Here is a 27,210-nt window from a genome sequence, read left to right as displayed (position 1 = left end):
CCTGTATAATATACTTTAATTGTTGGAAGATACTTTCTCCTTTATAATGTTAGCTTCATGTAAAACAACAACAACAACAAAGGGTTGGATCTGGACTTTTAGAGCAGTCGAAAAGTTGCACTGGGCTATGCAGGATTGGGATTGAGCAAAGTCCCCCTCCACAGAGCTGGCCCCCTTTTGGTTGTAGTCCTGCTAGGTTTACTCATAGGTAAGTCCAAATGAATTCAATGGTGCTTACTCCCAGCTAAGAGGGGTTAGGTTTGCTGCTAAGTACAGCCATTAAACTGAATGGCATTTAAGTTGGCAATGACTTTCCATTGTGTTCAATGGAACTATTCAAAGGGTGACAAAGGGAACAATCCCTATGCACAAAAAGGTGGCGTAAGACATGCTGGCGTAAGTTACATCTGGGTCAAGTTACATGAGATCCAAAGCTTGTTGAGAAGCAAGGCTGCTGCTCGGCCGAAGACTGGCAGAGAGAAAATGTGACTCTAAAACTGTGTTCTATGCCAGGTTCCCAGGTCACATGACCAAGCTGAACAGATTTAGGAACCAGCCTAAGTTTCCCCTCGCTGGTCTTGGTCTAGCTGCACCCATAGCTGCTCATCCTGGTGGATCTTCCCATAGGATTGCCCCCTAAGTCTGGATCTAACCCAGAAACAAACATTTAAATCACCATATCCATAAATGAACAAATGAACAGAATACGTTTAAACACCCAAGCCAAACTTTCGATATAATTTGAGACTTTGGCCTCAAATTATGCTGTCTGAGGGGGAGAAAACTTCCAATTATCGTTGTCCACCTGTTAAATGGCGTTCCGGCGTTTTTCTTTTAAATATAACACAGTGAGAATTCTTGGAAGGACCACTGATTTTCATAATTCCTGGCATTATTTCCTGACATTTTGAAAATGAGATGCCTGAATATCACTCCGGTTAGGAGAGCTACTGCTAGCAGGCAGCATCTCACTTCAAGGAAATCCTCAAAGTTTGCTGCTGCATTGCAGAGTTCAGTGCTGCTGGCATGAATTGCAAGGCTCCCAACCAAATGAAACATGGTGTTTTTAATTGGCACCAACGGGAGCCTTCTTCCCATTGTAAATAGTAGGCATTTGGGTGTGGGTATGTGGAGAGATCCATTTCCAATCTATACGCCATGCTCTGGTAACTTCCAAACTGGATTATTGCAATGTGCTGTATGTAGGGCTGTCCTTGAAGGTGACTCAAGTTGGTCCAAAATGCAGCAGACAGATTACTGGCTGGGGCAGGCACAGGCAAACTCGGCCCTCCAGATGTTTTGGGACTACAACTCCCATCATCCCTAGCGAACAGGACCAGTGCTCGTGCTAGTATTTAAAGCTCCAAATAGTCCGTTTTATAATGTACCCGGCAGATGGAGAATCAGAACCATAGCTGTAGCTAGGTGATCTTGCGCCCCTGGCAGAACTGTCCAGATTGCGCCTCCCAGCCATGGACAAATTAGCTTTTCTTTCTGCCGCTCCTCCAACCCTCCACCCATTCAATTCAACCTCTATTTAAACCTTTTCTTATGAGGCAATACTCAATATTTTGATTACAGGTGTGTTTATGGACATATTTTTGGCCGATTTTGTGGGGGGGGGCCCTTGTCTGCATCCCTGGCCCACCTCACCACCCCCTAACTATGGCTCTGATCAGAAGTTTCTTCTTCTTCTTTATCTCTTTCTTATCTCTTTGTTCTCTCCTCCCTTTCCCCCCTCTCTTTCTTTCTTTCTTTCTTTCTTTCTTTCTTTCTTTCTTGTCTTTTCGATTCTGTTTATCCTCCATGAGTGCCATCTGATACAGAGGAACTCATCTTATTTTTTATTAATTTTTATGTTCATCTTAAAGATTGTAGGAAATGCAAGAGATTTAATTGGAAACGCAGGGGTCAGCAAAGTCCAAAGGCACACTTTTAAGATTAAACAGCAAAAATAGCACTATAATTTAAGGCAACTTGCTGCGATCTCTTCAGTATTTATTTACTTATTTAAAATATTTATAGGCCGTTTCCCCAAGCAAACCTCCCCCAAGGTGGCTTCCATGGTAAGAATGTCCAAAATACAGAAGCAATAGAAAATAGAAATGCAAAATGCACTAAAAGTTAAATGAGCCAGCAATAATAAAACACGCACCCAGCAAAGATAAAACCCAGTTTCCCTATTCATTGAGTTCATAGAGCAGTATAGCAAAAGAAATAGAGATCACACACAGGCCTCCTGAAACAGGCAAATCTTCAGATTATAGCAGATTAAGGATTATAGTGTGGTGATATTCCAGAGGTTTATTAGTTTTCTTTGCTAATCTATAACCCGTACTTTCAAAAAAACATAGCAAGGTTGAGTATGACATATAAGGATAGAATCGAGAAAAGAGACACAAAAACATCCACAATACTTCAATAAATATCAACAAATGCTGACTGGTTAAAAGATAAATCATGTTGTAAAAGCCTGCATAAACGAAAAGGAGAAAAAAGTTTTCCAAAGACATTTGAAGGAAGGGAGGGATGGTTTCCATCAAACCTCTAGTGGCAGGGAGTTCCACAGGATGGGGTCTGCCACACTAAAGGCCCGGTCCCTCGTGAAGGCCAACCAAACCTCAGGGAGGGAGGAGAAAGAATCAGTATGTTTAGTGAAGCAGGATGGTTTAGTGAAGTCCACACTCCTGCCTAGGAATGGGCGAATCTGTCAATTTCGGGTCTCATTTTTCCAATCTTAAATTCAGTTCTCCACATTTTGGAGCAATTTGCATTTATTTATTTATTTATTTTTAAAGATCCTCATGAAAATTCACCAGCATTTTCATCTGAATTTCTTCCAAAAAGCACATTTTTGCATGCAGTTTTGATGAATTCATACATTTTTTGCAAGCATTCCCCACCCCCATAGAATGTACTTTTTCCATTTTATTTTGACTAATACCTTCACCTTGGAGTTGTTTTTTTTTTTTGTACTTCTCCTAATACATGCATTTTCCCCAAAACTGGTTGGCGAGTTGCATTGCAATGTTCAGATAAAGGCGAATTCTGAAGGACAGCTGTGTTTGGGTTCCACTCGTTGTTTCAGAAAGTCGTGAATTTGATCCATTCAACTTTCAATGCAATGCAAACTGAACCAGATTTCTTCCTCATCCAGTTCTACTTTTGTAGAACCTCCTTGGAGGTTTTTAAGCAGAGGTCGGATGGTCATCTGTCCTGGATGCTTTAGCTGAGATTCCTGCATTGCAGGGGGTTGGACTAGATGGCCCTAGGGCAGTGGGTCTCAACCTCTGGGTCCACAGATGTTGTTGGACTACAACTCCCATCATCCCTGAGCTCTGGCCTTGCTAGCTAGGGGTGATGGGAGTTGTAGTACAACAACATCTGGGGATCCACAAGTTGAGAAAGGCTGCTCTAGGGGGTCCCTCCCAGCTCTGTGATTACAGGCACTGCAGAAGCAATTGCAGCAGTGGGGTGAGGGAAACTTGGTGGTGTTAACTTGTTGCTTAATATCAGATATGGATGCTGAGTTTGCTCCTTGGTTATCCCAGGTTGTGGCTTAAGTCTCGAATAATAAACCAGAATTAATTTGGGGGGTTCTGCTGGACTCTCCACAGGATCTCCACTTCCTCCTCATGTTAAATTGGGCGCCGCGGGGAGATTTTAACCGACATTTAAGACCTGATCTTCCGAGCGCCTCTCTTGACAGGCTTTGCTGTGGGGAAACCTCTGCGCAGATCTCTGTACCCTGCTCTCAAAGAAGTCAACATGAAATGAGGCCTTTAATCAAAAGAGCTCCTTACCTCCCATGCTATTACTAATTCATGCCTTCTTCCACTTCTGCCACTTACATTAGCAGGAGCTGTCTTTGGAACTGTGAACAAAAGAGAGAGGGGGGGTGAGAAGGGGGAAAATTGAGAACAAGCTAGTTTGTGAAGTCACCCCCCTTGTCAAGAAGATGATGCATCCTGGGCAACTCAGGTAAAGGAAAAAAAATCAAATAAAGGAAAATGCTGCTATCTGTGGCTGGATTCTATTTCGAGTAGAAACCCAATTATCCCGATGCACTGCACCAGGAAGATTTTGGGTATCACCTGGAAGGACAGAGTCTCAAGCCTACATTCCCAGCATGGTTGCATGCCTTTCTCAGCAACGTCTATGCTGGCTTGGCCATGCCCACAGAATGGGAAATCAGTATAAAGTAAGCAGCACATAAGCGGCACACAAAACACTAAAAAACCATTCTACATTCTAAATCTTATACTAATAATCCAAAAATTGAGAGAGCTATGTACAAGATTTACTACAGAAGCCACAAACAGAAAACTCATTGAAATTGTGTCCAAAAGGAAGATACAGTCTTTAAATGTTCCTTTAGCCAGCCTCCTGTAGATATCAACAAAGGTAAAGGCAAAGGTAAAGGGACCCCTGACCATTAGGTCCAGCCGCGGCCGACTCTGGGGTTGCGGCACTCATCTCGCTTTATTGGCCAAGGGAGCCGGCGTACAGCTTCCGGGTCATGTGGCCAGCATGACTAAGCCGCTTCTGGTGAACCAGAGCAGCGCACGGAAACACCGTTTACCTTCCCTTTTACCTATTTATCTAATTGCACTTCGACATGCTTTCGAACTGCTAGGTTGGCAGTAGCTGGGACTGAGCAACGGGAGCTCACCCCGTCGCGGGATTCGAACCGCTGACCTTCTGATCGGCAAGTCCTAGGCTCTGTGGTTTAACCCACAGCGCCACCCGTGTCACAAATAAACAAAGGTAAGCTGGATCAAATGGAGTGTCAGTGATGTTACACACAAGGGTTAAAGATCAACGAGGATAAGCCTGATCAAACGAAGTGTCGGTGATGTTACGCACAAGAGTTAGACAGGGTTCTGGCGTTTGTCACCTGTTTCGCTCATGAAGAGTCTCGGGCTTCTTCAGTAAATTCTCTCTCACGGTTTTGATATATTTATAAACATTCAAGTCCATATGTTACATTTCTTCTTAGATTAAGCTACAATATTTAATTTCTTTCTTCAGGAAATTCTCCCTCAAGATTTTGGTGTATTTACATACATTACTTAAGCATTTATTCATTTATTCATTTACTAAGCCAGAATGGGAATGGGAAATGGCAGGATCCCCCAAGGAGGTGTTCTATGGGGATCTGGCTTCAAGCACCAGGTGGGTGGACTGACCAACTCTGTGTTACAAAGATGTCTGCAGACATGGCATAAAGGCTGCCAACACCAACCCCGCCATGTGGGAACCCCTTGCAGACGACCGCGGTGCTTGGAGACAATGAGTCAGGCTGTGTATGTGCAGCAATGACCAGAGGAGGAATGACTGTTCGGAGGAATGCAGAGAGGAGAAACGCCATGGTGCACCTGTAGCAGCACAACCGGACAGCTTCATCTTCCCCAGCTGCAACAAAACATGTCTCTCCACTATCAGTCTCTACAGTCTCTGCAGCAGCCTGACTTCATTCCCAAAGGCGCACTCCTCCATTGTCTCCTGAGACTGATGGGATGCCCAAAAAAACCAAAAAACCAACACCAGTTCCCAAGCAGTGAGAAGCTTCAGGGGTGCAAGCTCTTACCTTGGTTTCAGTTCCCTTGGAATACAGGTCACTGGAGATTGCAGTGTCCTTTTGATATATACACACATATACATAACTTGACACATGCACACAGCTCCTCCTTCTAGAGCAGGCATAGGCAAACACGGCCCTCCAGACGTTATGAGACTACAATTCCCATCATCCCTGACCACTGTTCCTGTTAGCTAGGGATGTTGGGAGTTGTAGTCCCAAAACATCTGGAGGGCCGAGTTTGCCTATGCCTCTTCTAGAGGCATCACTAGCTAGTTGTTTCTGTGGCAACACATCTGTATGTGGCCAACACTTTAGCTATGTGAAAGGGATGCTCAACTGACTTTTAATTTAACAAAGGGTTTGGCCACTTCAGCAGTTCCTTCTACTACAGACTATAGGCTTGGAGGGGACCTCAAAATATCATTGAAACCAACCCCCCTTCCTAAAATAATACTAGTAGTGCAAAACAAATGAACAATTACGCAGAAAAAACGCATAGAAGAATAAAAATACGATTCAATAATACCTATGTGAATTTTTTGCTTTAAGTCTCCGCTTCCCACCCCAAATTTCCTCTCTAGCCTGCTGATCTTTGTCGTTGCCATTTGGACAACATAAGAGTTCTTCATTGAGTACAACTCCCATCATCCCTCAGTTCTGGCAGTACCAGCTAAAGCTGATAAGAAGATAAGAGGAGCCTTATAGATCAGGCCAATGGACCATGTAGTTCAGCATTGTAGCCCTACAGTGGCCAACCAGATGTCTGTGGGAAGCCCTACAGACATCTGGTTTTTGATGCCCAGCAATTGACATTCAGGGGCAGACTGCCTCTGACAGCTTAGGTAGTACATGGTGATAGTCCAGTAATACGTGGAGGGCCATAGGTTCCTCATCCCTGGTTTATAGCACAAATGAACCAAGTCTTGGTTCAATTATAAGCTATCTCCTCCTGCATGGACCGATCCAACAATTACAACAATCTTCAGAGACCTCACTGAGAAAGACCCTATCTTCTAAGTTGAGGGACCTTCTCAGTGAAAGCACCTTCCCTCTGGAGTGTCCATCCTCTTCCCATTCACAACCAGCTTCTACTTTCAATGTCCTTTAGAAAAGAGCTGAAAATGCCACTCCCCCCCAACTATGAATGAAGTTTGCTATTGCAGCCTGCTCTGAATTTGCTGGTTCTGTCCTGTTTTAACTTACAGTACTGATTTATTTTATTTGCTAGTTTTGTAATAATAAAAATAAATATTTTTTTATTTATACCCCGCCCTTCCCGGTTCAGAAAACCGGGCTCAGGGCGGCTAACAACAAATTTAAAACACTTAATTGATGCAACAAAAAACCAGCATGAAATACAGTATAAAACGTGAATAACAATAAATTCAGAATTCAAAAATCAATTTAGGGGAAAAAACCATCCAATAAACATTAGATGATCACCAGGGCTAGCTGGCTAAATTAGTCCTATTCGGGCCAGTGAGGAGACCAGGGGAGAATTAGCTGTGGGATCCCAGAGCGGGTAATCTTCATAAAAAGGGGAGGGGGAAGGAAGAAAGAGGAATAAAAGATCAGGCTAAGTTCAAGTTGAAAGCCAGGTGGAATAGCTGTCTTACAGACCCTGCGGAAGGAAGTTAAATCCTGCAGGGCCCTGGTCTCATGGGACAGAGCATTCCACCAGGTCGGAGCCATCACTGAAAAGGCCCTGGCCCTGGTGGAGGATACTCTGACTTCCTTAGGGCCCGGGACCTCTAAACTATGATTATTCATGGACCTTAAGGTCCTCTGTGGGGCATACCAGGAGAGGCTTTCATTGTTATACTTATAGGAGTGCTTTCATTGTTATTCTTAGACAACTTGAGAACACAAGCAATTGTGGGTCAGAATTCATATCTTCTTTTTTTAAGTAAATGAACAAAACGTTATAGGCTTGTTGGGGTCAGCTTCAGGGACATCAGTTCCCCACCCCTAATTTATATAATGGCACAAAGCGATGGCATCCGAAGGCATAGCTGTGCCATGGTCTGTCTTTTGCTGTTGTCATTATCATGCCATTCCTTTACTAGTCCTTTGGTAGATAATGGAGCTGCGGTAACACAATCTATTAAATCAGTTCTCAAAAGAATAGCCTCTCTCCTCCATGCCTGCAAGGCTTGTGCTTTATTTATTCATCTGTCATTGGGCTGATTTAGAGCACTGACGCCCTTTGAAGCATCTGAGCTGATGGCCTTGTTTGTTACTCGGCCGGAGATGAGCACCTTTCCAGAGGATCGTTGGTAATAGCCTGGTAGGCTGAAGCCCTCCTTAAATGAGTAAATGTTAAAAGAATAAACCTGTCCAAAGAATGAATCTCTGTCTGCCCTGAACTGTAAAATACAGAGACGTACAGGGAAACTCTCTGAAATGAATAAGCATTTTAAAAATAAATATGTCAAAGCAATATCCTCCCCCTCATTGCACCAAAGCAAAAAAGCAAAAAAACCAACAACTTGCAGTCAGAGAATGAATACTCTTAAATGAATAAATGTTCAATGAAGAAAACTATTAAAATGAGCCATTTCCCCCTGCTTGTCACCAGAACTGGGGTTGTTTATGGGCAGTTTCCTCTGGAAATTCACTTAATATTATGGAATACGTTTTTCTACCAAGAAGTATTTGCCCATAAGCTATGTTTATTGCCACACAATCAGTACCTAGTTCCTAATCAAGATATTAATTATCAACAGCAATACACATACTGGTTAGTTTGGGTTTGATTGAGGCATTGGGTTTGTTTATTGGAGGGGAGGTTGTAGCCTCTGCCTGCTGCCCTTGATAAGGGTATCCTGTTAAAGGGATCTGGGTTTGTGTGGATCCTGTCCGAAGTCCAGAGGTGGGCTAGGGCCATGCCATGACCCCAATGGGGACCTCTTGGGGTGCCTCTATTTCACGTAAGTCATAGGGCTCCTCCTTCTGGTAGTTTACCCTTAGTTGGACTGCCTGCAGACAGTCATGAGTCAAGATATACCTGGGCTTCACCCAATGCCTAAGCCAAACCGCTCACATCTGTAACCAATAAAGTTGTGGCCTGTTTTAGCCCATTAACCTAAATACTCATCTCTGTGTGTTTATTATGTGCTCTATGTGTGGCTACCTTTGAAGGTGACTGGGAAACTACAACTAATCCAGAATGTGGCAGCTAGACTGGTGACTGGGGGTGGCCGCCAAGACCCTATAACACCAGTCTTGAAAGACCTACACTGGCTCCCAGTACGTTTCCGAGCACAATTCAAAGTGTTGCCACTGCCCTTTAAAGCCCTAAATGGCCTCGGTCCAGTATACCTGAAGGAGCACCTCCACCTCCATCGTTCTGCCCGGACACTGAGGTCCAGCGCCGAGGGCCTTCTGGCTGTTCCCTCACTGTGAGAAGCCAAGTTACAGGGAACCAGGCAGAGGGCCTTCTCGGTAGTGGCACCTGCCCTGTGGAACACCCTCCCACCAGATGTCAAAGAGAAAAACAACTACCAAACTTTTAGAAGACATCTGAAGGCAGCCCTGTTTAGGGAAGCTTTTAATGTTTAATAGGTTATTGTATTTTAGTGTTTTGTTGGAGTGGCTGGGAAAACCCAGCCAGATGGGTGGGGTATAAATCATAAATTATTATTATATTATTATTAATAATCCATAGGGAAATACAGTAAATACAGAACATGAAGACCCTAACTAGGGAGTTTTGTGAATAGGGAGGTGAAAAAAATTTACTCTAGGAAGCCTATGGCTACCCATATGCTGTTGGATTACAACCACCAACATCTCTGACCATTGACCATGCCTGCTTGGGAGTTGGGAAGAGAACAGAAGAGTCTTGAACAGGCTGAATGTCCATCAAATCCAACATTTTGTTCTCACAGTGGCCAACCAGATGCCCATGGGAAGCCCCATAAACAGGACCTGAGTGCAACACAAACTCTCCATACTTGTGATTACCAGCAATTCCTAGAGTGGAGAGCACAACTATATAATAATAAACTAAATCAGGGATAGGCAACCATTTTCCTGTTGAGGGTAGCAATCCCTCAGAGTAATCTGTTAAGGGCTGCATGATGCCTATGGGCAGCACCAAGCACAGTGATGGGCAAGACCAATGCCCAAAGCAATCAGGGCCACCATTCTCCCTCCATCCCCCTCCCTCCCTCTCTCCTTCCCTCCCTCTCTCTCTTCCACCCCTTTCTCTCTTTCTTCTTCTGCACCCATTAGGTTGCCTGAGGAGAAAGAGATCACTCTTGTGAGCTGATTGATTGCAGAAGGCTTTTAAAATTAGGGTGAGGGCAACTTACAATTAGGCGGATTGTCAGAGGTTGCCCATTCCTGAAATGAACAGAGGACAATTGGCTTCATTTAAACAAAGCTTCAAAATATACTGCCTGAGGCAGGCTGCTTGATTCGGTCTAATGCGGGGGCTGCCTCTGGCTGTTTCAAGGTGAAGATCAACTTGCTGCTGCCTGTTCTTCCTGTATATTGGTAAATACTCAGATATTACTGAAGAGCTTCAAGTCCCAGTATTCGCTATATACTTGAAAAATGACACTGTACAGCTGTTTTGTAGCTTCATGCTGCCTTGGGAATGAGAAACACGAAACTACGGTTTGGAGCTTCAAAAATGAGTTCCCAAGTTCCTCCTTCCACTTCTGTGCTATGATTCCTTCCCTGACTTCCTGGTTCATGCAAACCACAGTTTGCTGTTACTTCCAAATCAGCAAACCTTGGTTTGCACTTGTCAGTTAATCAGAATCCAGATGTGTGCCTCAAAGTTATTCGGATCTCAATATTTGTCACAAGGACCACTTCCAGCTATTCATATACAGTGGTACCTCGGGTTAAGTACTTAATTCGTTCCGGAGGTCCGTTCTTAACCTGAAACTGTTCTTAACCTGAAGCACCACTTTAGCTAATGGGGCCTCCTGCTGCCACCGCACCACCAGAGCACGATTTCTGTTCTCATCCTGAAGCAAACTTCTTAACCTGAGGTACTATTTCTGGGTTAGCGGAGTCTGTAACCTGAAGCATATGCAACCTGAAGCGTATGTAACCTGAGGTACCACTGTAATTTTTCGCTATTAAAGAAGGCTTTAAAGACTCACACATTTCAAGCCACCTTTTCTTAAAAGGATAGTTTCATGCTGATGATGCTGGTGCTGAAGCAGTTATAAGCTAATTGTGTTGATTCTACCATTTTCCTGCTGGACTGGAATTAATTCCACCATTGTAATATAGTGGGTTATGCCGAAATTGAGCATTGATTATATTCAGTATGTTGGTAGCCGCCTTTTGCAATGTATATCTACATACAGAAGCATGCATATTAATATAAAAAGTGATTTCTCAGGCAGGCATTAGCGTGTACCTCTGTGTACCTCTCTTGTTTTGCTCAAGGTCACACACTATTGGGCCTTCCTTATGTATTAGAATTTGAAAAAATCACTCTCCTTTTTCTTGGCTGCATACAGATTTAAGGACTGGACAGTGCCAACTTGATTATGTGTTCTAGACCATACTTTGCTAGTGGCATACTGTGTGACCTTGGTCACGTCACTTTTGCCCCCGTTCCCCCCGCTATCCTGCCGTCTGTCTTGGTAATTTATTGCCTTTAAGTTATTATTGTCTCTTAATTGTCAATATGGCTCTTATCATAATTAAGATCAGACAGGACCCTGGAGCAAAGGGCGCAGGATACAGCGGGTGAGATTAATCTAGAGAGAAAGGAGGACAAATGTGGAACATCTTTGCTACGAAAAGATACATTGTGGTGGGCGGCATTCGGGGAAGAGGAACAGAAGCAGAAGTGGCTCCGCCAACTTATAGGCAAGTGAAGGAACGGACAGATTATCTAGCACTCTGCAAGTGTTGACTGGACAGCAAGGACAAAAGCCAGTGATGTCGGAAGCCTGTTGAAGCATTCAACTACCTACATCTTTCGACACCTTGCGGCAGCAACAGAAATCCAAGGTACTCAAATGTACAAGACCACTATGGACAGCCCCCCCACCCTGCAAGTTGGAGGCACACTGGAATGACACACACGACAGACACACACACACGAGTCAACACACTTAGGTCCATCCATCCCTAGCTGGATGGGGTCGTCAGTTCGGGTTGTGTAAGTTTCTTGTTTTTAAAGTCTTAAATTCAGTTCCCCACAGTTCAGGTTATTCGCTTGAATCCTCACAAAAATTCATTGGTATTTTGGTTCGAATTTATCTTAACGAGTACATCTTTGTGTGCCATTCTAAGTAACGTGTATTTTCTTTGCCAGCAGTTTTCCTGAAAAGAATGCAGGTGGGTATATTATTTCCAGGAACCACTCTATTTCCGTGACTGTCATTTGCTTTAAACTGTTCTTAATATTGACTTTTAAATGGTTGTAAACTACTCAGGGATCTGATGGTGAAGGGCACGTAATAAAGAAATAACAGAAATAACAGAAATAACAGAAATAACAGAAATAACAGAACATAAATAGAAATAGAAATAGAAATAGAAATAATAATAATAATAATAATAATAATAATAATAATAATAATAATACACATGGGGTTCTATCCAAAGGAGCACTAAGTCTCTTCTTCCATCAGCGCAATTTCTTGCAAATGGCATGTTCTTCCTCTCATCTGCCCTGCACCCTCCCAAATTAGAAGCTTTCTTGTTAAAATTCATACAAAATCATTTTTTTCCTCCACCCCTGTGCCCGGCATCGTGAGTCTGAAAGCATCCACAGAGGCATGCGTCCTAAGGGGGAATAGCTTGCAGTAGCCAGGTGCCTGCAAAGTGGACGTTTATTTATGTGTGCACACCTGTGTGCATGAGGCTAAGTGTTGCATTGTGGTTAAAGCCCCTTTTCTTCATGGGGCGTGATCTCAGTTAAGAAAACAGCTTGACAAAGCTTTCCTGATGAATGGACTAAAGCGTCCTGGCGATTCAGCAGACTCTTGAATTTCTTTGTTGTCATCATTTCCTTTTCCTTTGTATCTTATCTTATTTTATTTATTTATTTATTTCCTTTTTGCTTTGCGGTACACATCGGAGAAGCCGACAAATGTTAAACGAAAACCCTTTCATGGTATGAAAGGGCACCACTGAAGTTCACACCCTCCTAGGCAGACGTTTCCCATCTCATCTCTTCTGGAATTAGATGTGAAAATGTGTTACTTCTTTCCAAAGGAGTTGGTCCAACATATCTGAACAAGTGGAAAACTGCAGGGAGTGTGTGTGTGTGTGTGTGTGTGTGAAGATTACAGAATCTAGTTCATATATCACGCATTGCATCGTAGGGAGCTTGAAATGCAATTCCTATGCGTTGCCAGTATCTGAACACATTTCCCCCTTTCCCTCCCTTTTAATGCAACGCAAACACTGATTTCCTGAAGTACATTTAATTTCAATTTTAAATGACAAGTTTGCACCGTAGGGGCTTTTGCCTCATCTTCCACTAAGGCCATGTTACCAAGTATTACTTCGTAGGCCAGCGGCAGTCAATATGGTGCCCTTCAGATATTACTGACCACAATTCTCATCAGCCTCAGTCAACATGGCCAATGGATGTTGGGAGCTGTAGGATAATAGCATCTACAGGGCACTATGTTGGCTTGTTGTTGGCCTCCGTCTGTCTCAAGAGACAATGGAGTGTGCTTCTGGGGGTGAAGTCAAACCCCTGCATTAGCAGCACCGAACTGACCTCCCCAGGACACAAGACTGGGTAGTGTGTATAGAGGTCCTTGGCTGCCCAGACCACAAGACCGATGTGGTCCAAAGGAAAACAGAGCAATATGTTTGGCACCAGCTAGGCTGCAGGAGTTGCCCAAAGGAGGCATACGAGGCACCATCCAACCATCTTAGGGACTCCATTCTTGATTTGCATAGAGTTTTCTTCTCCTGAAAATATCCCGCAAGGCAGTGGAGGTTTAGGGTCAGAGTTTTCCTTCTCCTAGATGAGCTACCTTCTCAAGTTGATGAGCCCCATCTGCCTCTCACTTCCACAGCATGGGCAGAAGCCTCCTTCTTGACCATTGGACCCACTATTGGTCTCATCCACTCAATCCTCCAGAGTCTGTTTTGGCATGCAGGGGAAATCCCTAACTCACCAAGGGTTTGAGACCCATTGGCTACCCTCACCTGGTTTAGCCAGCTAGTCAAAGCCATTTCCCGGGGTGCAGCCTCTGTTGGATGCTGACAGCTTCTAGAAGCCACAGGTGAGAGCTGAGTGCAGGGTGGGGACCAAAGATGGACAAACTACCCCAGAAGGAGCATGACGTGTCCCACAGCAGAGCTACTACCATGCTGGCTACATCTTGTTATCAGTCCCTTTTCTCTCTGGACTCCATCTGCATTTTTTAAGTGACTCTACAGACACCTCTGTTCCAAACAATTCAGAGGTTCCTTTATAGGAGGGTTTGCTCAGTTGACTCTGAATAACTTTAAATTCCAGAGTGGGGACAACTGATTTTGGTTTGGAAACAAGGCCCTGTTGCAATGTATGCCAGTCTCTCAACAGCCCCTGCAAAAAATGTCAGAATTATTATTTCCATATTGCTGGCATGGAGAGCTGAGAGTTTGGAAGAAGACTGAATTGCCGGAAGTCCCGCAAAGAGAGTTCATATGAAACAAACGAATGCCTGCCTGTGCTGCAACAGTCTTTCAAGAGAACAGAAACCTCCACAAACTAAACACACAGATATATATCAATCCAGCCACAGGGAACTTCAGTGCAAGTGAGTTCTTTTTGTTGTGCGGTTCAATCAGAAATGCCTTTAGAAATTTGTAGCACAGCTTAAGACCAATACCTGGTCAGCTTGAGTTAAACCCTTATCTAAATTAGCAGCCTGTTTTTGTTTGATTGTATTTTCAGAACAGTCCAAGTTCAGATTAAACTGGAAGAATAATCTTGATGTTGAGATAGGGCTTTTTGGGTGGGTAAGAATGGTTTGCCCGATCATCATCTGCATTGCAAAATGAGACGTGTCCGCGTTTACAAAAATAGGTGGAAAAAATTAAAACCTTCCTCATCCAGATAAAGAACAAACAAAAACAAGCTGGTCTGAAGCAGCTCATTATTCCACCATTTTATTCCTTGGAAGATCTCATTTTGAATCAGGCTTTCTCTTTGCCCTCCTTAATTCCTGCACATATGCGGCTACTGATAAATGTCACCAGCTTATTAGCTCATGGAATCCAGTGTGCATGCATGATTAGCAGGGTAAACTCTGATTCTACTCAATTTCGACTCTTACTTCCCCATGAATAGATAATGTAATTGATGCCGTGCCCCAAGGCTTCAAATGCCCAACTGCTTTAGCGGGATGTCTTGCATGTTTAAATTCATGTTCCGGGCTCTTTTTCTAACTTCGTAGACCTGTAAAATATGCATGTGAGCCAGAAGCGATGGAGTCAGAGCTGCCTTCACCCAAAGAGGGGATAGGAGTTTGTAAAAGTTACGATGATGTGATGATGAATTAATAACAGTAATAAAAATAATTTGGAAAAGTAACATAATACTAATAGCAGCATCGAAACTGGCTGTTTTATTGATCTGGCTTTAAAAAACAACAACCAGCTTGTTTAGCATGCTCTTTATATTTTATAGGGCTGCTTTATGTTATATTTTATTTTATTTGTTGGTAGCCGCCACAGACATCATTGTGTGAAATGGTAAGATATTAAGGAAGCAAGATCTGCTAGGTTGAGCAGGTTAGGATCTAGTGGATCTCCAGCAGAGCTACAAGGCTCCTGGGACAACCAGGCTATGGAGGCTTAACTGCCTCATCCTTGATTCAGCCGCATTGTGGTTCAGCTGGGATCTAGCCAGCTGATTGAAGCCCAGGGGATCTTACGCTAGTATAAGCTGTAATAAAGAGATGTTCGGGGGCAGGACCAGAGAGCAGGGACTCAGAGAGAGAGCACGCGAGTTATTTCCATCACCGGAAACATGATCCTAGGGCATTCTGCATGCAAGGTTTTGTGCTGTACTGGTGAAAATGAGTTTTCTTTTTGCCCAGAGATGGAAAGAAGATAAAGTCCCGACCAGAGAAGAATGGCAGACTAAGTTGATGGATTATGCTGAAATGGCAAAAATGACCGGAAGAATCAGAAATCAGGAAGACCACAATTTTAATAAGGAACGGGGGGAATTTATAATTTATCTTAAAAATCATTGTAAACAGTTAAAATTGTTAGTAGGAATGGAATAACACTTGTAGTTCAATGGTGAATTTTGGATATAATGGAGTTGTAAAAGATATGAATTATTATAAAAGATGCAGGAGGAAATGACTAACAATAGGACCCACAAAGGGAAGGAGGGGAGGTCCAGGAAATTCCTTTGAATCTTGTTTTTATTATGTACGTTGGATATGTGATTGTAAAACTTAAAATTGAAAAACCAAATAAATAAATTTATAAAAAAGAAAAAAATGAAAATGAGTTTTCTGTTAAAAAATATTTTAAGTGAACAGACAGTTTTAGGTTCTGTCTAGGCCTGAGCTCTGCCCCTTAATTTGCTCCATTCCACACAGATTCCCCTATTCAGGCCCTGCTCAAATACTCCAATTTTCTTTTTCAATAGTTGGCAATAGTAACAATTGCCTATGGGAGATCAGTAGCTGTTATCAGACTGATTCTAATAACTGAACTATTTCTTGTTTACAAGTCATCGTGAAAAGCCCAGTGCAGAAAACTTAAGACTGGAGAATTAACAACCTCAGAATTATCTCTAGACACTAGTCCATCCAGACCCAGGATTCTTCAGGCTCCCGATGAGATTATTCCAGGATCTCAACCCATCTATTATCTGTCTATCCTCCTTCCTTTGGGGAAGGTCCATGGCTCAGCAGCTGACCATTTGTTTCGCATGCAGAATGCCCAGCATCTACAGGTAGGGATGGCAAGGTGCTCCACCTGAAATTCTGGAGAACCACAACAGGTCAGTGTAGACAGTATGGAAAGTGGTGGCAGAGCCAAAACGATGCTCCTGCTGCTATGCTTGCACCATGCTGAGTGCCTCACCCCTTTCCTTCTTGGCAAGCGGCAGTGACACGAGGGGTTGGGAAGCCAGGAGAGCAATGTAGCCCTACACATGATATCCACCACCGAGAATGGCTTCTTCACAGGTTTATAAGCGATCCTTCGCAAGATGTTCAGTGCTGACAGGCAAGATTCCCGAATGATGACTTTTGTGATGTTCCTCAGCAACAGGGATGTGGTTCTCTAGATGTTATTGGACCTCAGTTCCCAACATTGCTAATCATGGGCCATACTGGGACTCATGAGAGGGCTGTGGGCTCCCCACCCCTGCTCTGCAATGCACATCTCATGGGGAGCATTGTTGGCTGTGTTTTACAGGACATTTTGAGGCCTGCTCTGTAATGATCTCTAGCAGACAAGCAAGCTCCGATAAGAAGTAATTGGCTCTTCAGGAGTTTTTATGAAGGTTTATTTACAAAAGACACACGCAAAGCCCAGCATTTTGCCTGTTCGCAATTACGTTTATTGGTCAGTCTGAAGTTTTGCTCCTCCCACAACAGGAAGGATGCCAGACTCCTCCCTTTCCCCTCCTGCTCTTTCGTTGCCCCCTGATTTTATCCAAATGCATGGATTTGGGACTGAGAGGCTGACCTCCCCCCTCCTCCTCATTCTCACTCAACCCAGACTCAGACCTCTGCTTATTTGCTGATTGCCTAGCAACACTCTGGCTGCCTTCCAACTCTTCCTCTCCTTGAGAGCTAATAGAGTCCTCTTCAAAAAGGGAATGACTGGCAGAATTCGAGACCAGGGAGAAGAGTTGGTGGAAGAAGACTGGAGGACATTTAAAACTTATTTACAGAAATATTGTAAAACTTTTGAATGCTGATGACATTGAAATGAATTGAAGGGGCTCTAGCAACAAGGTAAAATGTAAGATGGGATTGATAATAGATAAACTAATAGGACATGAATTTGCTGAACCAATTTTTAAAAGGGATACAAAAAAGGGAGACGTGAGGAAGTCAGGAAAATAAGTTAACTACAGATGAGAAATCAAGAAAGAGGGAGTTTTGTTTTCTTGTATATGTGTTTTTTCTTCTTCTTTTTGTCTTTAATGTTTGTATTTTTGTATTTTTGTATTTTGTAATTTTGTATTTTTCTGTTTTGTATTTTTTCGAACTTTTCTGTTGATAAAACCTAATAAAATATTATTAAAAAACAAAAACAAAAAGGGGTGGTGGTGTCAAAGTGCCCTTTCTCGATTCTGACAGGCAGTTCTCATGAGCAGAATTGGTCCCTCATTAACTTCAGTCTCTGAGTCTAACTTATCCCCTGTGCTCTGGGGGCCCACGTTCCTGACCTGGTCTATAGGCAGAAGAATATGGAACTGGTAGCATGGACTGTACCACTTCAAACTGCGGGCGTGTTATGTACTGAGTTGAATAGGACCCAAAATGCAGCAGTCTGATTGGTCCTAGAACAATAGGATCCAAAATGCAGCAGTCTGATTGGTCCTAGAACAATAGGATTCAGAATGCAGCTATCTGATTGGTCCTAGAACAATGCAGCAGTATGATTGGTCTGCAGGAGCCACCCAATCCAGCTCCAGATGGAAGTGAATCCACAACCTGATTGGCCTACAGGAGAATTCCAGAATTTGCCAATCACGTGCAGCCCAATGTGTAAATAATGTATACAAAGCAGATACTTTGGGGAAACTTCCATTCCTCCTCACCACTAAAGAGCATGAAATCCACTCTCGACTCTGAGTATATTTCAGGGTGTGAAATATTTTTGTCTGTAAACCTGTTAAATAAATAAAGGTGTGTGTGCGTGTGCCATTTTTGAACACTCCCCCATGTAATAAATCCTTTGTACATACATAAGCAAGCGAACAAAGAAAAAAATATCTCAGCAGGGAGCCTGGTTATAGCTTTGTTGTAGCCGGGCAAACAGGCGCCCTATGTGGCATAACATTTACTGGATTCATACTCCCTCTGGAGCAACAAAGCATTATTCTAGATTAGCGATAGCCAATTTCTGTATTCCCAGCAGCAACTCTCTTCTTTAGATATCTGATACTGGAGGAGATTATTGAATATGTAGCTGATTCCTCTTTCGGTTCTTTTATAGTTGGATATTTTGAGGCCCGTGTGGGAAAAATCTATGGTTTAACGATTTCCTGTTTGATTGTTATAATCCTCTGGTTGCTGTTTTCTCAAGTATGTCATGTACTTTTATTAAATTATTATTTTTTAAAAAAAGTATTGACCAGGCTGCTCTGAGGTGCACCGAGTGACAGGAGAGTGGCATATAAATGTGAGTAATGCTATCAATAATAATGATGGCTATTATTACTAGTCTGGGGACTGAATTTCCCAAACTGAGCCTCTCACGAATGGTCATCATACAGTCGCTACCAGTAATTAATTTGCAGTTACGGAGTGAACAGCCATAGCTGAGCCTTCACAAACAAAAATCCAAACCAGAAGCACAGTGTGAAAGCACAGAATATCCCCATTTTACTTTGACTATGTGCTGAGGAGTGTATGTTTATTATGAAGACGGAAGGAAAATATAAGATGCCCTGACTGGTAAAACAACGGCTATCGGGTGGGTGCATGGGAGCTACCAAGGCAAATCACAGCAAACCTGTGTCATGAAAATTTCATAAGTCAAGGTGGCGTGGAAATTATGCGCTTGCAGCCTAAAACACATCTGGCCCATTAAAACACAGAATGCAGGATATGCGTTCGAAACGTAGAAGGAACTCGGATTCAGGGATGCAGCCTATCACCTGAGATAAGCTGCCCTCTCTGTATGTCCATGTCTGCTTTGATTTGTACCGCCTGGCTAATCAGAGGAGCAGCTAGACCGTTTCTGTTTGACCGAGTGAGCCCATATGTCGTGGGGGCAACCATCTAAGTCATAACGTGGGTGGTAAAAGCTTTTCCAAACATGCATTTCTGAGAAGGCGCTCATGTATTTTTTATCTCGTTTTTCCTTCTTTCCCATTAGACTGTAATGGAGCAAAACGTGCAAGGAGCGGCTGTAGTCGAAAAGGAAAGAAGAGGCAGAAGCTCTCTGTAACTGCCAGGTATCCCCAAAACCACACCAGCAGAACCCTTTCGGGTGCGAAAAACCAACCACATTTTTTTACAGCATTTGTGGACATGTTTGCTGGGGCGGTTGGGAGTTGTAGTTCAGTGACATCTGTGGGCTACTCCTGTGTTACAGCGACAGCTCTGGACTGGTCTTGAAGAGCCTTTACCCTGCTTGTGACATCTGCAAATAGCTTCGCTAAATATATGTGAGTCAGGTGACCGGCTTGCTTCAGAACTGGTGTAGCTCAGTGTTCTTTAACCTTCGGTCTCCTTGTTGCTGGACTGCAGCTTCCATCAATGACAGCCAGGTCAGGGATGAGGGAGCTATAGTCGAACAGCAAGGCTGAAGAATTCTGGGGAGGTTCAGTATATTTATAATTTCTTAACATATAAATCCTGCTCTCCATCCAGGGAGGGAGCAGGTTGGGTAAGTGCCATACCTCAGTTGCAAAGCATCTGGTTTGCATGCAAAGAGTTGTATCCTACTCAGAGTAGACCCATTGGAAGTTAGCAATGCTCATTAAATTCAGTGGATCTACTAGGAGTAGGACTAGCATTGAATGTGTTACCAGAATTTTTATAAAGGTTGGGGGGGTGTTGTTTCCAGTTAAATGGGACACTGCACCCCCAGACCCTCCCCCAAACTGACACCATTCAATTTTGTAAATATCTCCATAAAACCGCCACAGTTTTGCTACTTTGTATCTTTGTACCTACGGGACCGCCTCTCTTGGTATGTCCCACAGAGAAACTTACGGTCTTCAAATAAAAACATCTTGAAGGTCCCAGGCCACAGAGAGGTTAGGCTGGCCTCAACTAGAGCCAGGGCTTTTTCGGCTGTGGCTCTGATCTGGTGGAATGCTCTGTCACAAGAGACTAGGGCTCTGCAGGACTTGACATCTTTCCGCAGGGCCTGCAAGACAGAGCTGTTCCACCAGGCCTTTGGCCAGGGCACAGCCTGACCCCCTCCTTCGGCAATCTTCGCGGAGCTCTGGCCCAATCGTTGCCAGTGGTTTGATTTGAATTAATTTTATAATGAATGATTTTAGAGTGTTGTGTTGTACTACTGTACTGTTTTATTGTTGTTAGCCACCCTGAGCCCGGCTTTGGCTGGGGAGGGCAGGATATAAATAAATTTATTATTATTATTATTATTATTATTATTATTATTATTATTATTATTATTATTATTCAAGGTTACGTAGTATTCACCTTCCCTCGTGCAGCAAAACCTTCAAATATTCATATAAAATCAGCCCTCCGTCGGATCGACACCATTCCAACTTTATCTATCTTACTCAGGGAAAAGATGGCTACCAAAGGGGGGACTTGGGAAATGGGTAAAGACAGCCATAAGCTCTGAAACCTGGGATCACGTACTCAGCAGACTCTTGCACAAGAGATCATCACTGTCAAATGGGTGACAGGTAGTCATCCTGTGGACAATAGCAGAGCATTCAGGAATGGATTAGGTTCTCATTTAGGACAAAGAAGTGTTATTACCTGACTAGGAAACCCAGGAACTGGTAAATATTTCCTTTGTATCACTTGATGGGTGTGAGGTGGGCAAGGGAGAGATGGGGCTAACCTGATGATCTGGTTTCTGCCAGAAACCCCCTCCCATAATATGCATAACCATGATGTATTTGTGATGTATGTATGATGCTTCCACTAAGTGTCAGGCTGGAGTCAGCAAGTGAACAGCAGCAGCTGCTAGACTTGGACAGCAGCCCAGGGGACGAAGGGAGGTTTGTTATGGGAAGATCAGAGGAAAGGACAGGGGTGAGTTCACAGCCCAGAGAAACACAGGACTCAGCAGATGATAGCTTGCTCAAGCCAGTTTGCAAACCTCTCAGCGTGCAGAAGAGGAGGGGTACAAGAAAAGGGGAAATTGACATCACAGAAGCGACAGAAGAGAGTCGTTTTCACGCGTTGTTTCCAGAGGAAGAGGAACAACGCTGAGGATTTAGTTGAGTCATCATCAGGGTAGCCATAAGTCACAGGGGCAGAGAGCTCCAGACAAGTGGCATGGTTTTTTTGGGAATAAAACCAACTTTTAATTGACTGTACATGTACGTGTCTTGCTGCCGCTACACTAAGGGTGTTTTGGGTATAAGGGGAAATTTATAAAAGCTGGAGCCATCCTTTGCTGGAGGCTTCTTCCATGTGGTGGGTGGAAGTCTTGCTGCAACGGTCTTTTAAATAAAGACCAGGCCTACAGGCTGCTGTTTTGCTCCCGTATTCTTGGCTGGTGTCTTTGTTTGACAATCCAAGTAAGCCCAAGGATTTTCCTATGAGAAATATTACCTAAGAGATCCTAAGCAAAATCCCTGGCATTTCCAGGTAGTACCTGGGGTGAGGTAGGGGACCCTGTCTTGAAATCCTGGATTGTTGCCGCTGGTCAGTTTAGGGAGTATTGAGCTTGATGGACCAGTGATCTGACTAGGCCTAAGGCAGCTTGCTATAGTCCCTTCCAGATCTGCTTCGTTTGAACAGTAGAATAGACATGGGAACCTCAGGACCATTCTCCAGGATAGAAACACATGAAGCAAAAATCAGTGCAGCTAAATGAAAAACAAAAGCCCCAACATAATCAAGAACAGAAAACATAAAGCAAGTTTCGAAAAAATATAACCCAGAAAACAAGAATAGCACGACAGGGGCGAGCAGCTTTTGCACAGGGAGCTCTCGGCCACACGAAAGTGGGTTTCTGGCAGTTTCTACATGGCAGGCACATCGTAAAAACCAGCCTTGAGTTACTAACACCTTGTTAATACGTCACACCAATAAGCAGGCAAGCCAGAATGTGCTGCATTTCAATGTATCAGGTGCGTAATTGTCTAGGAACGAGAGCAAAGCTAATTGAATGAAACCAACTGTTAAAATCTAATATAAATTTATTAAAGCAACAACGTATTATTTGGAAGCCGCCAACGCATGAGCCAGTTTTTGAAGGAATACTCTGCAGGCTTACCTGCTAGGCCCACCTACGTTTTGGAGCCTCACAGTTCAGAAAACATTTCACACGTTACTTTCTGATTAAAATATCTGTGTTCCACCTTTCGGGCCCTCAAAGCAACTCCCGCTATTGATCTCATTACTCGTGGCATATTGATTTTTAAAAGCCTCAGTCCCATAATGCAACATGGGTACTGCAGTGGATAAGGAACGTTGGGGATCTCAACAGAATCTGTAGCATTATAAATAGTAAAAGTAGCAGAACAAACCCCACGTGTGAGCATAGCCTATGTATCACAGTCATTTCAAAGTTCTTGTTACCCATCAAAGCTCTTACCTGCTTCCTTGGTCCGGATCACTCGAGAGGGCGCGCTTGGATCTCCAGTCCCAATTTTGTTGGTTGCGACAACTCTAAATTCATATTCCACCCACGGGTTCAGCTCGACAGCCATGGCAGACTCCATGTCACCGCTGATGTTTTCTGGAACTACAAAGAACCAGTAAGGAGCGTGACTCATTAAAGCAGCACAATCCATAAACAACTTCTCCCAGTGTTGCTAAACTGAAGTTGGGAGAACTGGCTGCTGTCAGTAGGGCAACTGGGGGATGCTTGAAGAACCCAACAGCTGAAAATTCCTAAGCAAGGTGCCCTGATTTTCACCTCTCAGACCAAACTGCAGCTCTAAAACTAATAGATTTCAAACTTTTTCAAATGTTGCATTGCAGCTCTTGTTAAAATGTGTCAAAAATACAGATTTAAGTACTATTTTCAGTTTTTTAAAAAAACCATTTAAGAATGTCCTCTGAGATAAAATTAGTATTTAAATATTGACTTAAATGAAAGTTAGCCTTCTTTTGTGGGTTTTTTTGTTTGTTTAATATTTTTTACCACCAACCAAAACACAAACAGTGAAACACCCCAGGCGGCTGATACATTGGGTATCCATAATCAATAATAGCATATTCAAATCAACCATATGTACAATTTTATATACGTTAACACTCCTCCATCCACAAGGTTTATTTAACTTTTAACATTTTAATTGCCCCAAATTGCTCAAACCTACCCAAATAATTCAATATCTTCTCAAACCAATCCTCCTCTTTCTCACTGACCTTAAACCCTTTCATTTTGTGGGGGGTTGACCAAATTTAGGAGGGGATTTAAGGGATAACCTCTGAGATGAAACAGAAGGAGAGGGGATGAATTGATTCTGTGGAGAATTAATTCGGAGGCAGGGAAGGAGGCCTACAGTTGTATGTGTGTGTTTTCTTATCCTTTTCCTTCTAACCCCCCCCCCTTTTCCTTTACCATTTTTAAAGCTGCTGGTTTTGTGATTCAGTTTGGTGGCACAGTGGGAGCAGTGAAGCTCTCAGTGCTGTCACCATCATTCTTTCTTCCTAGAGGGTGATGACAAGAATCCCACTGGATCTGATGCTATGCAACTAAATTGCCCAAAAAAGGGGTGGTGGTGGACGTGTAACTGAAAGCAGGTGAGGCTGACACAAAAGTGAAGTGGGCTAATCCACCTATCCCTAAACGCGACTAACTTAAGTGCCATTGCTATCAATGGGTCTGCTCTAAATATGGTTAAGTTTGGATCAAAATCATCATATTTAGCCTGGAGAAGAGAAGACTGAGAGGTGATGTGATTGCCACCTTTGAATATCTGAAGGGTTGTCACATGGAAGGTGGAGCTAGCTTGTTTCCTTCTGCTCCAGAGGGTAGGACCCAAAACCAATAGCTTCAAGTTACAAGAAACGAGATTCTGACTAAACATCAGACAGAACTTTCTGAAAGTAAGAGCTGTTTGACAGTGGAATGGATTCCCACAAGAGGTGGTGGACTCTCCTTCACTGGAGGTTTTTGAGCAGATGTTGAATGGTCATTTGTCATGGATGCTTTAATTGAGATTCTTCTATCACAGGGGGTTGGATGAGATGAGCCTCAGCATCCTTTCCAATTCTACAATTCTACGACACTTTGAAGACCCCTATTTTCACTCACACAGGAAGGTCAGCCTTAGAAGAGTACACAGACACACACATACACACACACATGGGCTTATCCCTTTAGTCGATGAAAATGTTTTTAACTGATTGAACTAAGCAAGTAATCGCTAAAACGTTGTAGCTCAGTTTCAAGTTTCTTAATTTTCATGTCGTTAAAAACACACACACAAAAAAACTCTCACCTGTTTTCACTGTCTGCCAACCAAGTGAAAATGGACTCCGTGCTTGAAGATTGTAGGAGGTGATGGGACTGTGGTTGTCCGCCCCTGGAGTCCATGAAAGTGTTGCCGTGGTCTCCGTGATCTCCTCAACAATCACAATCCCTGGAGGCCCAGGTGGACCTGAAAGCAAGGAGACTGAATGTACTACTTTGAAATGCCTATCATTAACCATGTAGAAGCACACCCACATTACACTTCGTTAATTAAACCAGATTACAAACATAAAAAAAGTCCTCCTGGATCAGGCGAGTGGCCCAACTAGTCCAACATCCTGTGCCCACAGCGATCAACCAGATGTTTGTGAGAAACTTTCAAAGAGGACTTGGATGTTACAGCACTCTCCCCTCTTGTGGTTTTCAGCAAACGCCATTGTCTCTTGAGACAGACGAATGCCAATAACGACTGCCCACAATAGTGGCTATGGAATTGAGCCATTGTTCTTGTTGTTTAGTCGTTTAGTTGTGTCTGACTCTTCGTGACCCCATGGACCAGAGTACACCAGGCACTCCTGTCTTCCAGTGCCTCCTGCAGTTTGGTCAGACTCATGTTGGTAGCTTCGAGAACACTGTCCAACCACCTCACCCTCTGTCGTCCCCTTCTCCTTGTGCCCTCAATCTTTAGCTAGTAGCTATTAACTTCCTTGAATGTGTCTAATTCTCTGTCAAAGCCATCCAAGATTCTGGCCATCACTATTGTCAAGTTATGCCAGTTATTGGGAATCAGAAATGTGGACACAGAGCTGTCCCGACCATGAGGCAGACTGAGACAGTCACCTTGGGTGGTGGGATCCCAGAGGTGGTACCCTGAGGAGAAGCAGTGCTGGCTTCTGGCAACATCTCGCCAAGTGCTCCACAACATCTTGCAGAGCTCTTGTGAGCTCTTGTGGGGCTCTTTAGAGATCTCACCAGAAGCCACCATTGCTGCCACTTCTCCTTGCTTTTCTGGTACAACTACAAGTGCTCTCCCTCCTCACTGCTGGAGAAGTGAGGAGAAGCAGCTGCAGCAGTGGTTTCCGGGATCCGGTGAGATCCCACAATCGAAAACTCAGGGCACTGTTGTCATCCTTATTTTAACGGTGCTTGCTTGTTATTATTTTTTGCGGTTTTAGCTGTAATCAACTTGTCCTGATCCGCAAGCAGAAAGTCACATAAGTGGCTGAATGCATTGGCACAGTTCATTATGATTAACCCTTTATACAACTCTTTATACAAGTCTCTGTTAAGAAAACAGGAAAACAGCAGTACGTGATCCACTGTATCACAAAAGTTGAAGAAGTAACCCCCAAAGCAGGGGGGAGCATTCTGATCTGTTGGGAAAGTTTGAATTAGGCTGCTTCATTCATTCATTCATTCATTCATTCATTCCATAAAATTTATAATCTTCTTGATTGTAAAAAACCTCAAAGTGGTATTAGAAAAAGATAAAACAATAAAAGGGAGAAAAATTCACAGCCATACTTTAAACATAACAAAGTTAAAATACTAAAACAGATTAAAATCTCCTCGACTTTCTAAGCATCTGGGAAGGCTTGTCTAAACAAGAATGTTTTTAGTAGGTACAAAAATTAAAAATGGTTCACTTAAAAGTGTGGATGAAATGAAGTCTTCAAGTATGGCTGCCTGCAACCAGTGTAGCTGAGCTAGAATAGGGAGCATGGGCTTCCTGAAGTCTGTCCTTATCAAAAGTCTCAGCCTTCTACACTAGCTGAAGTTTCCAAACCGTCTTAAAAAGTAACCCCAGGTGAAGCATGTTGCTATAATCAATAGGAGAGTTTACCAAAGCATGAATGACTGAGGCTAAAGCCTTGACTGGAAGGAACAGTTACAACTACTGCCACCTGGGACACCAGCAGCGACACATGATAAAAAATATATGATGTTTGCAGTTTTGAGCAATGTGCATGAAGGGAAGGAACTCCAGGCCACCTCATAAATTAGGTTGCTTTTTTTTTAGTTAAAGCACCAACTCCTCAGACAAGAAAGTCTCTTTGTTATGTGCCAGTAGGTTATCTCCAGAAGCGGCTGGCGGCTTTTTATTTTTGCATCTCTGCATACGCTGTAATCTTGGTCATAATAGACAGCGCCGGACAGTTATGCAAGGTACAATTTTAGCCCCATAGAGAGATGAAAAGATTACACCTGTCAGGCTCTTGACAGTGAATTTGCTGGAACAATATTGAAAGTTCCATGCGTTAGCGAGGGGAGGCGGAGAGTGCAGCAGCTTCCTTTAGAGTTTGCGCATTTAAGCAGAACAATCTGAAAGAGGTCATGACTGGTTGTTATGGGAGCTCTGGGTGAGAGGGACAGGGACTGCGGTGACACAACCCATAATATAGTCA

General features: G+C 43.3%; 1 protein-coding gene across 4 annotated transcripts in view; it reads right to left on the bottom strand.

The window, feature by feature from the left end:
• Window positions 1-27,210, bottom strand: part of CNTN5 (contactin 5) — a 657,243-nt gene that overhangs the window by 20,793 nt on the left and 609,240 nt on the right. For all 4 annotated transcript variants that reach the window (XM_082219029.1, XM_082219028.1, XM_082219031.1 and 1 more), the window contains 3 exons: window positions 24,834-24,992; window positions 22,976-23,125; window positions 3,804-3,874 (listed from right to left, as the gene is read on the bottom strand). In XM_082219029.1, the coding sequence (XP_082075155.1) occupies window positions 3,804-3,874; window positions 22,976-23,125; window positions 24,834-24,992 (380 nt within the window). The remainder of the gene's footprint in view (window positions 1-3,803; window positions 3,875-22,975; window positions 23,126-24,833; window positions 24,993-27,210) is intronic.

This window comes from Podarcis vaucheri (genome assembly GCF_965113315.1).
Source record: "Podarcis vaucheri genome assembly, chromosome: 4".
Taxonomy (NCBI): Eukaryota; Metazoa; Chordata; class Lepidosauria; order Squamata; family Lacertidae; genus Podarcis; species Podarcis vaucheri.
The sequence above is the reverse complement of the archived record's forward strand: the minus strand, read 5'-3'. Positions and strand labels throughout refer to the sequence as shown.